Here is a 13,405-nt window from a genome sequence, read left to right on the forward strand (position 1 = left end):
TATTACCATCTGATACCATAATCTTACCATGCAATTTACTATACATGCATGGTACTCAAAGAAAACCCAGTAGATGTCCAGAAGACCATGGCACCATGTCCAAACAATGGTACCATGATATTACCATGGTACTTTTTGGTTAGTGCAAGACAAGTACGCCTTAATTACAGCAATGACATACACTAGACTGTTTGATGCACAACGTGAATTTCTGTCTATGTCAAACACAGCTTCGGAATCCTCAAAAGAGCTTCAGGAAACCGAACACATCACAAGGACATATGCAGCTTCACCCACACGCTTCATTATAACCCCTGCTATTCTCACATCCGGGATATGAAACATGAGCAAAGACGTGGAATGTTACATTTTTTTCCCCTCTCTCTCTCTCTTTCTCATGCGCCGTAATGATGGAGTAAAAAGCAGCATGATTGGTGGATGCAGGCGAGAAGAAAAATAAAACCCAAGAACGTTGCTTTTGCACTCCGGACGCGACGCGACAAACGCGAATGAATCCAGCGCGTGCTTTCGATCACCGGTGAAGAACTGAAACGGAAAAACCTCTTGAATCACAGCAAAAACATCCACATCCACACAAGGAGCTAAAAGTACACAATGGTCGCTGGCGATGTGTGTCTCTCAGACAAGCTTGGCGCAGCGTCGTTTGAGTGACAGCTCGCTGGCCAATAGGAACATCCAGCGGCCCAGCTGCGCTTAGAACCGACCAATGGCGAACGGCAGAATACGGGCCTAAACGCAAGTTAGGCTGTTGTAGCAGGCGGCCAGCGCTAAACTTCACCAAATAATAGCTGTTTGTATTTTGGCTGCCGCAGTAGCCATTTTAGGTAAGCACATTTTTAACTTTTTTTAATTTTAACGCGTCGCGCGCAAAACTGCACGGGGTAGGTGGCGCGCGGACGCGTCAAACTCTCGCATCCCCTCATGAATGAACTGCTCTTGTGCGTTAGGATTAAAGAAATTGCTCTGAGTTTTTTTTCCCTTCCCCGACTCCCACCCCCTCTAATTTTTTATGCATTTTTCTAAACTGTCATGGCGTTTAGTGTCCTTGGAAATAAATGCGGAGAGAGGAACGTGTAGGTTTTTGCGCTAGCTGATGTCCGGAGCCGGCGTGTCCAGGTAGGTGAGGTCGCGTTTGACGGTCCCTCCGCGGAGTTTGAGTGGCTCTTCACGCGTGTAACGCCTGAAATATAGAGCACCGTTGCCGTGACATTACAGTTAGCAAGCTGGCTAGCGCCCTACAGGGGCTAATGTATATGGGACACGATGTTAGTGTTTTTATAAGAGTGTTTTATGAGGCAAGTTTGGCATCTGTTGAGGCACAAAGCATCCCATGACTGTTATCAAGTACTAGGAACAATGTAACTTCTAGCACTCATGTGGTTTACTTCAACCCGTTTTTTGCTGCATCCCTATTGAAATTAACGTGTTATTTATTTAATTTTTTTTGGTCACTGATAATGTTGTATTACTTTAATAACTTTATGCTTTTCCTTTTTTTTATACATTGAAAATGCCTTAGACCTTCATTGACACCTGTCTTAACTCCAGGAATGGGTTAGTTAGTATCAAGGGGCCCACCTGGCTTATAATGTAACTTCATTAATGAAATATAATTGGTTTTATGTATATATATTTATATCACCAATGATGTTGCGTTAGTGTCAACACTTATTCTTTACTTTTTATACAATTATAATTCATGACAGGTAGATTGACACCTATCATTCCTCAATCAGTATCTTAGTTTGTGTTTGGGGTAATTATGTGATTATTATAGATTTATGTCACTAATAATGTTGCAGTACTGTTACGTCTTTATATATTTATTTTTAATTCAATATCAATGCACCACAGGTAGATTGATTTGTCTTAACTGAAGGAATGGGTTAGTTAGTATCACCGAGGCCTATCTGGTTTATGGTGTATCAGAAATGTAGGAGATGTTCATATGGGCTTGTCACTGATAATGTTGCTTTAGTTAAACGCTTTTTCTTTTAAATATACTTACAGTGCATCATGGGTAGATTGACAAGATTGTCTTACCTCAAGGAATGGGTTAGTTAGTTTCAGAGGTCTCACCTGGTTTATGATGTAGGCTAATTATGTGATTTATTATGGAATTAAGGCGTTAATAATGTTGCATTACTGTGACCAAATGTTTTTAATTGAATTTTAATTGAATGACAATGCAGATGCGGTACATGTAGATTGACACCCATCTTAACTCAAGTAATAGGTTAGTTAGTATCAAAGAGCCCACCTGGTTTAAAATGTAACCATTTTGAAATTAATGTGTTCAAATGGATTTATCACTAATGATGTTGCATTAGTGTCAAAACTTTATGCTTTTCTTTCGTATGCAATTAAAATGCACGATAGGTAGACTGACACCTGTCTTACCACAAGCAATAAATTAATTATTGTCAAGGGTCCCACCTGGGGTCAGGGTGAATATTTTGTGATAATATGGGTTTATGCCACTAATAATGTTGTTTTAATGTCGAAACTTAAATTGATTTTGAATATAATTGCAGTGCATCACAGGTAGACTGACAGCTATCTTACCTCAAGCAATGGGTTAGTTAGTATCAGGGGTCCCGCCTGGTTCATGATGTGATTCTGTGATTAAAATGGATTTATGTCGCTAGTAATATTGCTTGCAATTACTGTAAAAACACACTGTTTTTAAAAAAAAAAAATTATTCAATGACAGTGCAGGGCCTTTTAGTGAATATTTGGAACTATTTCAAATTATTTTAATCAAACCCGTTAAGAGATTGAAGTTAATTAAATAGGGTGCATAAGTGGAAAGATGTTTGTTGTTATAACCTGCTATTAATGCAAGTCATTCATTTGAACAAAACACTTTTGTTGTTATAAAGTGATGCCTTGGTCCCAGGTGGTGATGATAGTGATAGATTAAAGTTCACTCCTTACTTATAGTCGTACCCCAGTACAATATGTAAACCTTGAACAATACTTATAGTTAGTGTTGAATAAGAATACATTTATATTATATACATTAGTTATATATCTTAGACATTATTAATGTCTACTGCAGTTGTCTTCATAATATGCACTTTTCACACTTTATTTATTTATTGTCACAAGAATTCAATGATTGCCTTTAAATTTTTTTGAATCACATTCTGTGCTTTTATTTTTTATTATTTTAGCAGTTGTTTTTTATGCTTTGTTTTAATTTCTGTATTCATGAATCCTTATATCTCTGTATTCCAGACGCAGACACAAAGATCAAGAAAAAATGAAAATACAAAAGAAGGACAAGCAGGTCAGTGTATCACATGTGTTCCCGTCAGACACTCTGTGAGAGTTCCCTCAATCTGTCTCTCACACTTTCATCGTCATCAGCATCATTTTTAGTCCTTGCACTATAGCTATACTTTAGAAAGATCCTCAGTTTTATTTAGCCTACTTTTTGACTTTAATGTTTGACTTTAAAGGACTAACCTCAGCGCACAGCATCTCAAATGTTGGTTTGATCATTCTGAAATGCCTGACCCAAAGTCTGTTGCTTGAGTTTTTTCCCTTACTTGGCTTCTTAGTTAGGTAAACTTACCCTAATGCTAACTTTCTCGAGGGCAACACACTTGAGACTAGGTTTACGATTAGGATTTAAGTTGCATGCAAAAATGAGAAGAAAGCTTGTGACATTTTTTTGATAACATTGTTTCCTCCCTGAAGATTACTGAGGTTGTTTTTTCACAGTCAAGGAGATTTTGGAGTTCTCCGTTAAGTTGGATAGCAGTATCAATTTTGTGATATGTGCCCTACAATTCTTTAGGATAAGTAAAAATAATCAAATGAGAAAAATGTTGACACATAGTATGTGTATAGAGCTATACAATTGTGGATAGCATAGCTCCGATTATCTACTCATGGAAGAATTTGATGAGAAATTGTTGAATTCATAATGACATCTCTGGATTTAGATTACAGGCAAATCTGAGCAGAGTTTGTGTTCAGCTTTCTTCTGCAAATATTTTTCTTCATTTGCTCTCCATGTAATCTCAACAGCTATGTTTCTTTCCAGATTTAATGCTCATTTTGGGATATTGCATAAAAAACGCTAGATAGAAACACCAAGATGTGCTCAATTATGGTGTATACATTTTTATCTGATAAGAAGAGATGTCCATAAACTGACGGAAACACATTTACCGAATAAATCCCTCGATGCGCAACAAAAAACTCATGTGACTTTGCCTCAACAGTGAATGTGATTGGATAACTGGACTAACCTCATCGCACAGCATCTCAAAAATTTGGTTTGATCATTCTGAAATGCCTGACCCAAAGTCTGTCATCAAAATGTTTGGTATAATGACCTCCCAGAACTGTCTCACACGATTGCATACACAAACATCAGGCATCCGAATGCAAGATAACATGACGGCGTTTATTGCGTTTCATCTGTGCGCTCTGAGACGCAAGTCATTTATGATGTAGGAAAAAAGAGCCACTGGCTTCACTGATTGCAGCAACTTCCAATTTTATTACAGATATCCCATTTCCCATGAAGTGAATATTTTGTTCTCTTGAACACATGGGATGGAAACGCTGCTTTATTCGCAAATGTTTTATGTTAAATTCTGAACTTTGGATGGAAACATAGCTGTTACTACCTATGAGAAACAAGATATTCATAAGTTCTCTTTTGTGTGGTTTTTTTCCCCTCTTTCTTGTGGACTTTTAAAACACTTTTAATCCTTTTTCAGAATTAGATTAGTGGCCAGTTGCATAGCCACTATGTTAAGACTGTGTCTTATGAACTAGTTTGACCAACACGCATTTTGCTAATAGGCAATCAGTCTTACTTCTAATTCAAATTAGACCGATCTACCTTTTTATGTAACTGACTTAAAAAAATGTAGAACTTGTCTTGAAGAAAAAAATATAATTACTACATTTTAAGACTAGTTAAGACAATGTCCTTGACTGTGCCCTTTTGATTGAGAAGTTTAACTCTTTAATTCAATGTAGTTGTTTTCCAGAATTAGAATTGGGGATGTGTAAATAGACTCCAGTCAGATTCTAGTCTTAATTTTGATTTCTTTTGACTGATAAATTCAAACAAAATGCCTTAAGTGTGTTCTTAAATAAACAATTCTGTCGGCTGTTTATGAGCATTAAAGCAGCTTGCCGTGGTATATAAAATGTGCAGATGTGTTCATATTCGCGCTTTGGGTGTGGCTCATTCGGTATCAGATTTTGTCATAACTATACATTTTATAATCATGGTCACAATTACTGGTGACAGATCATTTCTTCATAGCGTAAGCTTATAAAAACCTGTGGCGCATCAAATGTTTGTAAAATTTCATTGAAAACATTGGTGGTAGATTTTTCTCAAGAAGAATCAAAGAGTTTTTATAACGACAGTTAATAAGTTACCAGGCAGGAGAACGTCTGTTTGACATAAGTGACCACAGCACTGCTGTTATGTCTGCTCTCAGATGATGCTTTCTAGAAGAGTAGGTTCGGTCAGTGCAGGCTGGCTGGTGCAATGATTGCTTTCCTATAGGCAAATGCTAAGATTTTGAATTTAATATCTGTTGGCATATGTTGCAAATATGCTGTCTGCTGCACCTACATTGTGTGACTTAAACCCAGTGTAAATGTTGCGCACAAAGTTGCAAGAAGTTGACTTGAAATATATAAATTAGAAATTTCTGCAAAACAGTCACATTGGCATTTAGTTGACATTACTGCTACATGTCTAATTAATGTGCACCATCTGTGCCTGTTATATTACAGCGTTAGCATATAATTCTCCTATTAAGTATTGGCTCTGTATACACTTGACATTTGTTTTTGGTGATCCAATCGCAAGTGGTCAGTGAAGACCTTGTATTAGCATGCATCTCCAATACACCTCTTTTGTCTACTACACTTACTACTTCAGTGTTGTACTGCATATTAATATCAAGCATACAGAGAATTTATTTGCACAATTTTTTAAAACCTTTTTAATTTAATAAAAACATTTAAAAAAAAATAAGAATAACATATTTTTATGTAACTTTCTTGTATGCAATGAAATTCATGGAATTGATTCATGCAGTAAAGTGTTAAACAGAGCTAAGGACGATTATTGTCTTAGAAAGTGCAAGAAATATGTGTGTGATGTGAGTCTGAAGTCTGGAAATCCCCTATGTCTGATAAGTACTTCAGTTAGTTGACCTCCATTCATCTGATACTTTCAGACGAGGACGTTGAGATGATGATGATGATAATGTTTAACTTTGTTGAAAGTTTTGCTTTGTTAATGTTTGATTAGGAATCAATAATATTCTCTAGCAATTTCCTATGAAATCCAACTTAAGTACTTATAAAGATGGTGTGAGGTGTAGCATTGTGTAGAAAGATTCACTTTGCCGTTTTCATGATTTGCCTTTCAAGTTGTGTTGTACATCTCGATCCAATCTGTCTTCCAGCTTGTTTTGATTTTCAGGCTAGCAACACCCAGCTAATCATGCTAATTGTCAAGGAATCATTGGCTGCGCTTTGAAACGTCATGGGAAAACGAGGTCAAAGTTGAACGTTGCCGCATTATGCTTGGAGTTCAATGCATTGGAGCGTGAAATCAGTATTTAAATATATCTTAATATGTATTTATCTCTGTGTTAAATTTTAGTTAGTCGAGATTTAATTAAAAATTTACTTAATAATCCACAATACAGTACTTTAAACATTTTGATCAATTGCCTTTTATCATGGATCAGGCATGTCTGTATTCCAGTGTGCCTGTCTGTTTCCACAGACCATAGTACCAGAGTAATTAGCACAAAGAATCAGTTGTGACATTTATGAGTTGTGAATAAATCCTAGCCAGCGTTGTGATCATGTATCAGTTAGGCAGAACATAAATCAATGTCAGCATCACTCAAAATTCTTCTGTCTCTCGTGCTCCCCCTTGATAACTATTGCTGTGTCAGTAAATACATATCATTGTTATACTTTGTAGTACGTCTTTCCTGTTTTCAAGAAATGTTCAGCGTTTTGCACCGTTATGTGGAAAACCACCTGAGGACACTTCTGTGGAGCTGTCGGATTGTCAGCCGGATCTGGGAGGCTTTTGGTCTACTGTCAGGCGCAGAGGATCTAGACTCAGCGCTGGGATCTCTTGAAGTGAAGAGTGGTTGTGTGTAGTCAGTATAGCAACCTCTCTGTCACTTTGTCAGTTGTATGTAGTGTTCAATGGGATTCATGTGTTGTTTGCTTTGAAACTGTGACCACCTGAATTTCACTGCATTTACGATGGAAGGAAATCGGGGACACCAGCAGATTAAAAAGAATAAGAGATTAAAAGGTAAAAAAGGCCAAAGAAACATTTTCACACTGAGAGACTTATCAATAAGGTTCATGTCTCTGAGTGCCTTTACATGCACATTCTTAACCTGATTATGCTTAATTAGCCGACAATGCACGTGATCATGTAAACGCGTTAACCCGTTTTCCTTTATCAGAGTAAGGCCATAAACTGCTTAAGCATGAACTGATCAGTCACATCTAGATTTTTACCCCTTACCCCGATTTCGCCCAGCATGTAAACGCATTAACCTGCTTTCTGTTGGCTTATTGAAGTGCTCATATGTGATATGTGACATGAATGCGTCCTCACTGTGCACATCCAGACAGAGCGAGCATTTTGCAGTAAGGGAGGAAGAAATATTTCGCAAACTCATTCTTTCTTGATCACACCCTTTTCTTGAAATTTCGTGCAGCAGAAGAAGTGGTATAATCAAAATGCTGCATCTGTAACTGCATGAGAGGATAATATATGAGCTGTAAGTTTCCCTCTGACATGTTGCAATACTCTTCTTCGGTTCTTAATGCTTTATTTAACATCACATCCGACAAAAGCAATGAAATACTCTTGAGTCAGATACGCAAATTATTGCGTTTTGACATTACTACTGGGAAGAAACCTGATTTATTAATAAAGTCTTGTAAAAGCGGTTCACTTGCGTTGTCGGGTTATTGGTTTGCATGTAAACCACACAACAGGTTATTACAATGAGCTCATTTTTGTGAGTTATCAGTGTACAGGTGTGCATGTAAACATGCTCGCTGTTATACAAATGATCTGATCTACATTTTGATTTGAATTTTGGTGGTGTCAAATCAAAGTAGCCCAATTTAGTTTTATTATTTCCTCACTGCGAGTTGAGTGATTCAAAAGGCACTTCCGACCCTGAGAGAGCTTCATTATCAGGCCTTCCTGAAGAACCAGCAGGGATTCCCAGTGATTTGATTTTGACCAATTTTAAATCACTGCAGGTTTATAAAAAGTGATTAACAAGTCAAAGGAGGCTTTACAACTACAAATAAAAAAATTGCCTATATATGAATTTATTTACAAAAGTAAGAAACTATTTTATACATATACACTACCAATCAAAGTTTGTGTTCAGTAAGATTATTTATAAAAAAAAATTAAGAAGTTTATAATTTTTTTCAGCAAAGATCCAATAAATTGATGAAATGTTTCCTTGTGACCCATGCCTTCTCTTCTTCTTGTGTCTGTTTTTAACACAAGAACATATCGTCTTTCCATTCATTCCAAGTGTGTGATTTTATTCAGCTTTTGTCTGAATCCATGAGCAAAACAATATGGACTTTATTTTGGGAGGTTTACAGATGTATAGAGCAGTTAAAGGACAAAAACAATGAATTCTTTCATGATTTTGCTGTTTGTTATTGCATTTAGCTTGACTGCTATTGTGCATTTGGTGGAGAGGTGAATGCATGTTAGTAGGAGCAATGTGTGTGCATGTTTTATAAATCACATTTGAGCAAGGTGTGTTCAGGTTTGGATCTGGCATTGACTGAACTGCAGCTGTCGCGTTTGGGAGTTGGGAGTTGGTATTGATTCATAGGGAATTTGATTGCAACGTGTGTATGTGTGTGCGCTTGCGGTTGGCAGATTTGCCTGGCAAGCATGCATACTGCAGCACGTCACGGGAATAGTCTGCAGTGTTTGCTTCCGTGCATTAGCTTTGCGTGCATATGTGTGTGATGCATAGAGAGACCATAAAAAAAAAAAGGTCAAGGTAAGGGCAAAAGTGAAAAGAGCAGTTCAGTTGCAGGTTTACACTTCATGTTGTCTGTACAGTGCAGTTAAGTACAAAAGTAGTGTTTTTTCACCCATGTAGACATTGGCAATATTACCTTCAGGAACAATGAGGTCTATGCTTTTTAGACCCCAGAAAGGAAAGGGTTACCACGGAGACTGCGTGTTTACGTTCCCGCTTCCCACAGTTTGGTCCCGAGCCTGTTGCCATGACGACGGCCCTGATTCCAGCCCGCTTGCTTTGGAAAGCATGTGATTCATTGACATTATCCCCATACCTGCCTGCAGTCGCATGCCCTGTCGGGGAGTGCGTATATATGTGTGTGTGTGTGTGTGTGTGTGTGTGTGTGTGTATGCCTGCACATGCGCGCTGTTCCACGTGTTCACTGCAACACTAAGGCGTAGTTAAAAATAAACGTGCTTCGCGGAATAAGAGATACGGGGCTAAATGTGAACCAGAAACACAAAGCTCACAGATGGCAGTGAATTCTGTTTAATTCATAAATGTTTTTTCCTGTAGAAGTAGAAGAACAGTTTTAATTTAATCTGCCCTATAATGTGTAATTGGGCATCTCATGACTGCTCTACGATTTCTTTACAATAGAGCACATATGTAAATAGGAGTGAATATGGATTGAATACATCATAAAGCTCATTCACTTTGTGCCATAAAATAACCTGTAATACATGCATTACCCTGCTGATAAAAACAGCTTAGAGTGTTTTAAAACTTAAAAGAGCTGTGAGTGGATTAAAAAGTGAACCAAGTGAAAACAACCCCAGTTCATTTTGCATTCACACTGTCCGTGGACCCTAATCACTTTTTTTTAGTTTGTTTTAGTTCAGTATATATAATGTATAATAAACCAGCATGAAATTTCCCAAAACATATGTTCTATTGATAACTAGCAGATGGTTTGACTGGACAGGACAGTCTTTGATGTGTCTGTTTCAAACAACACAAATAGTGTTTAATTCGAGGAGCGAATTCTAATCTGTTTTCTGTTTTTCCAGATGTCTGCCACCCATGTACTAAAGCACACTCCATCCGCTGCTGCCTCGAATGCCTCTGACCAAAACGCACAAACTACATTTCCCATTGGCCACTTGGGCAAAGAACAGTTACGGATTATCGGAGGGCCGCCCAATCATTGCATGACTCACACAAAGGCTGGGTCTGCGGCCAGCAGTCACAGTCTCCGCCCTTCATCAATCAACAGTGAGGAGGATGATGGAGGGGGCGGGACCAGGGTGAAGAAGAAACGAAGGAAAAAAGACAAGACTGAGTCAGAGTGGAACAAAGATGGAGAGAGCAACGCTAAACCAAAGAGAAGGGTGCAAAAGGAAGGGAAGGAGATTCTTCCGAGAAAGTCAAAGGCGGTGAAGGAGCAAAAGGATCATAAGAGGGAGGCGAAAGGTCAAAAGGAGGTCAAAAAGGTCAAGAAAGGTCAAGATGTGAAAGTGAAACCACAGCCCAAGAACACTGCAACACATCCGCCCTCCAAAAGAGGGAGGAAGCCAAAGTGAGTTGGTTAAAAGATAACTATTTTTTGGTAAATATACATAAACAACCATTCACAAGTATGATTTTTTTAATTGTTATTTTAAAGTCTCTTATTTCTCATCAATGTTAAAAACAGTTGTGCTTCTTAATATTTTTGTGGAAACTGTGATACATTGTTTGATTAATATAGTTTAAAAGAACAGCATTTATTTATTTTATTTATTAGAAAGCTTTTTTAACATTATAATATAATTATCTTTACTGAATAATTTCGTTCTTAAAAAAATAACTTACTGACCCCAGATTTGTGAATGGTATTGTACATGACATGAAATGGAGATGTTTTCAATGCTACAAACAGTAATATTCAGTCAGTATTATTTGTCTTACACTGGAGTTCTAGATGAGCTTTATAACAAGACCATAATTGCAGGTATATTATGTTCAACACACTTGGTGCCTAGTTTACTAAGAGACGTCTTAATTGAAGGCAGCAAACTAGTTTTATGTCAGTAAATAATTTTTGGTTTAGATTAACAAGTCGACTGACAAAACCGTCTCATTTCTGTAAATTGCATCTTTTATATGTGACACAGTTTTGCATGTACCATCTCAGCGCTGTTCTTGCTACGCTCAATCATAGACCTTTTCATATCTTGATTAGGTGAAATGTGATACAGGGATTGTGAGCGTTACAAGGTGAATGTGGGTGCTTATGGGTTTCCAATTTGAAACCAAGGTCAAAATATGAAACCTGCAACCATGTGAAGGGCTATTTGGACTTTTGGTTATTTTATAGTGTATTTGGAGAAATAAAGGTGCAGTTTTATGCATGCATTCATAAGGTATTCAAATATGTAATTTGCCCCAGGGTTGCAAATAAACAATAAATACCACAATTATGGCTCTTAAAAATGACCCTCCATGAACTTGTAAAGTTTATGCCAATCGTCTTTTATGGGATACATTCCCTTATTTAACTTCCTTATTCACTTTGTGGTTCCCTTTCAACTCTCTCCAACAGTAAAGCAGTGACATGATTTTATTCAAGTGCTGTGCTCCAGCAAAACTCTTGCGGTGCTTGTGTAAGTTGTCCACTTATAACCCAGGAAGCGTCTGCACAGCACATGTTGGTGTTTTGTACCATAATATGGCCTGATATCAGTCAAAGAAGCCCTTGGTGGTTTGCTATACGATTTGTCAACCTGTGCAAAACTGTGCCAGTAAGATGGATTTTAAGAGCATGTGTTGCTGTTATGCAGAGAGCAGGGTGCCATGCCTCCGGAGAAGAAGAAGAAGGGAAAGAGGAAAAGTGATGCTGTACTTGAGATGGTGGAGAGTGATGACACAGCCTCTCTCAGCACGCTCGCCACCGGCGGTGAGGAAAGCACCGACCCTATGGATAACACTGTGAGTTCTCCTGAACCGATCTTCATCAGGCCTCCGGGTTTCAAATTCCATCATTCCATTATTTTTAAAAGAAATAAAAACTACAAAAGAAAGAAAACGTGGTTAGAGTGACCATTTAAATGCAAATTTTTGAATAAGAGTTTAGAATTTTTTTTTAACCATTTAAATGAGAGCAATTTTAAATTGGAAGTCAGGTTGGATAAATGTTAAAGTACACAGTATTTTAAATAGTGTTTCCAAAAAATGTGAACATTAAATGTGTTATGAGTAGTGCTGGGCAAAGATTAATCACGATTAATTGCATCCAAAATAAAAGTTTGTGTTTGCATAATATATGTGTGTGTACTGTGTATAATTATTTTGTATATATAAATACACACACATGCATGTATATATTTAAGATTTTTTTTATTTTATATATAATTTATAGTATATACATGCAAATATTTCTTAAATAAATACATGCATATGTGTGTATTTATATATACAAAATAAGTACTAGTTATGAGTGATCTAGTGTGATTTGAAATCACTTACTGATCACGTAACGTTGTAGCAGTAATCTTTGGATATGCACAAGATTTTTTACACAAACTTCCTCTTTTTCTTTTCTTCTCTGTGCAGAAGAGGAGATCAGGGCGTCAAGTGAAGCGGCGGAAGTACAACGAAGATCTTGATTTCAAGGTCGTGGATGATGACGGGGAGACCATTGCTGTGTTGGGCACGGGCCGAATTGCTGCCATGTCTTCCTCTACCCTCGCCTGGCAGGCTGAGGTAACTGTGGCAACATCTGCCATTATGCCACACTACACACCTGCCCTACTTCTGGAGGGGCAGAGCAAACACACACTGAAATAATCACTCCCGCCTTCTTTCTTCCCAGGAACCCCCTGAAGATGAGGCTAATATTATTGAGAAAATACTCTCTGTGCGAACGGTCAAGAAAGAGGTAAAGTGATCAGATTACATGTTACATTTATAAAGACTTGATTAACAATTTGCCAAGTTATATAAAATTAAGCAACAATATTTCTTATTTGGCCATGAAGTTTACTATAAAGTGTGTATTAAATGTGTTGTTCAATGAGTGATTCTTAAACCTTTATATTTTTTCCACCACCACCTTTAACATTTGATTAAATCTGTGATTTACACCACTGTGCTAAAAGAACAAAGTACTGAATACACATTAATGCATTACTGCAGCATATACTATTCATTACAGTGGGGTGCAAATAACATCTGCCTAAAAAGAATATTCTCAGTGTTTGATCTATGGTTTTCATTTAGACATCCCCTGATGAAGCACCAGAAGAGATGGAGGAGTTTTACGTCAAGTACAGAAATTTGTAAGTGTACTCATGCGCATCAAA

General features: G+C 37.4%; 1 protein-coding gene across 2 annotated transcripts in view; it reads left to right on the forward strand.

The window, feature by feature from the left end:
- Window positions 1–394: 394 nt before the first annotated feature.
- The window catches only part of chd6 (chromodomain helicase DNA binding protein 6), a 42,726-nt gene continuing 29,715 nt past the window's right edge, over window positions 395–13,405 (forward strand). The window contains exons 1-7 of one of the 2 annotated variants that reach the window (XM_079884706.1): window positions 395–845; window positions 3,262–3,313; window positions 10,133–10,641; window positions 11,885–12,032; window positions 12,657–12,806; window positions 12,916–12,981; window positions 13,323–13,381. In XM_079884706.1, coding sequence (XP_079740832.1) covers window positions 3,287–3,313; window positions 10,133–10,641; window positions 11,885–12,032; window positions 12,657–12,806; window positions 12,916–12,981; window positions 13,323–13,381 — 959 coding nt within the window. In that variant the 5' untranslated portion in view covers window positions 395–845; window positions 3,262–3,286. Of the gene's footprint in view, window positions 1,138–3,261; window positions 3,314–10,132; window positions 10,642–11,884; window positions 12,033–12,656; window positions 12,807–12,915; window positions 12,982–13,322; window positions 13,382–13,405 lie in introns of both variants that reach the window. The other variant, XM_079884705.1, reaches the window with a different exon arrangement.

This window comes from Squalius cephalus, assembly GCF_949319135.1.
Source record: "Squalius cephalus genome assembly, chromosome: 10".
Taxonomy (NCBI): domain Eukaryota; kingdom Metazoa; phylum Chordata; class Actinopteri; order Cypriniformes; family Leuciscidae; genus Squalius; species Squalius cephalus.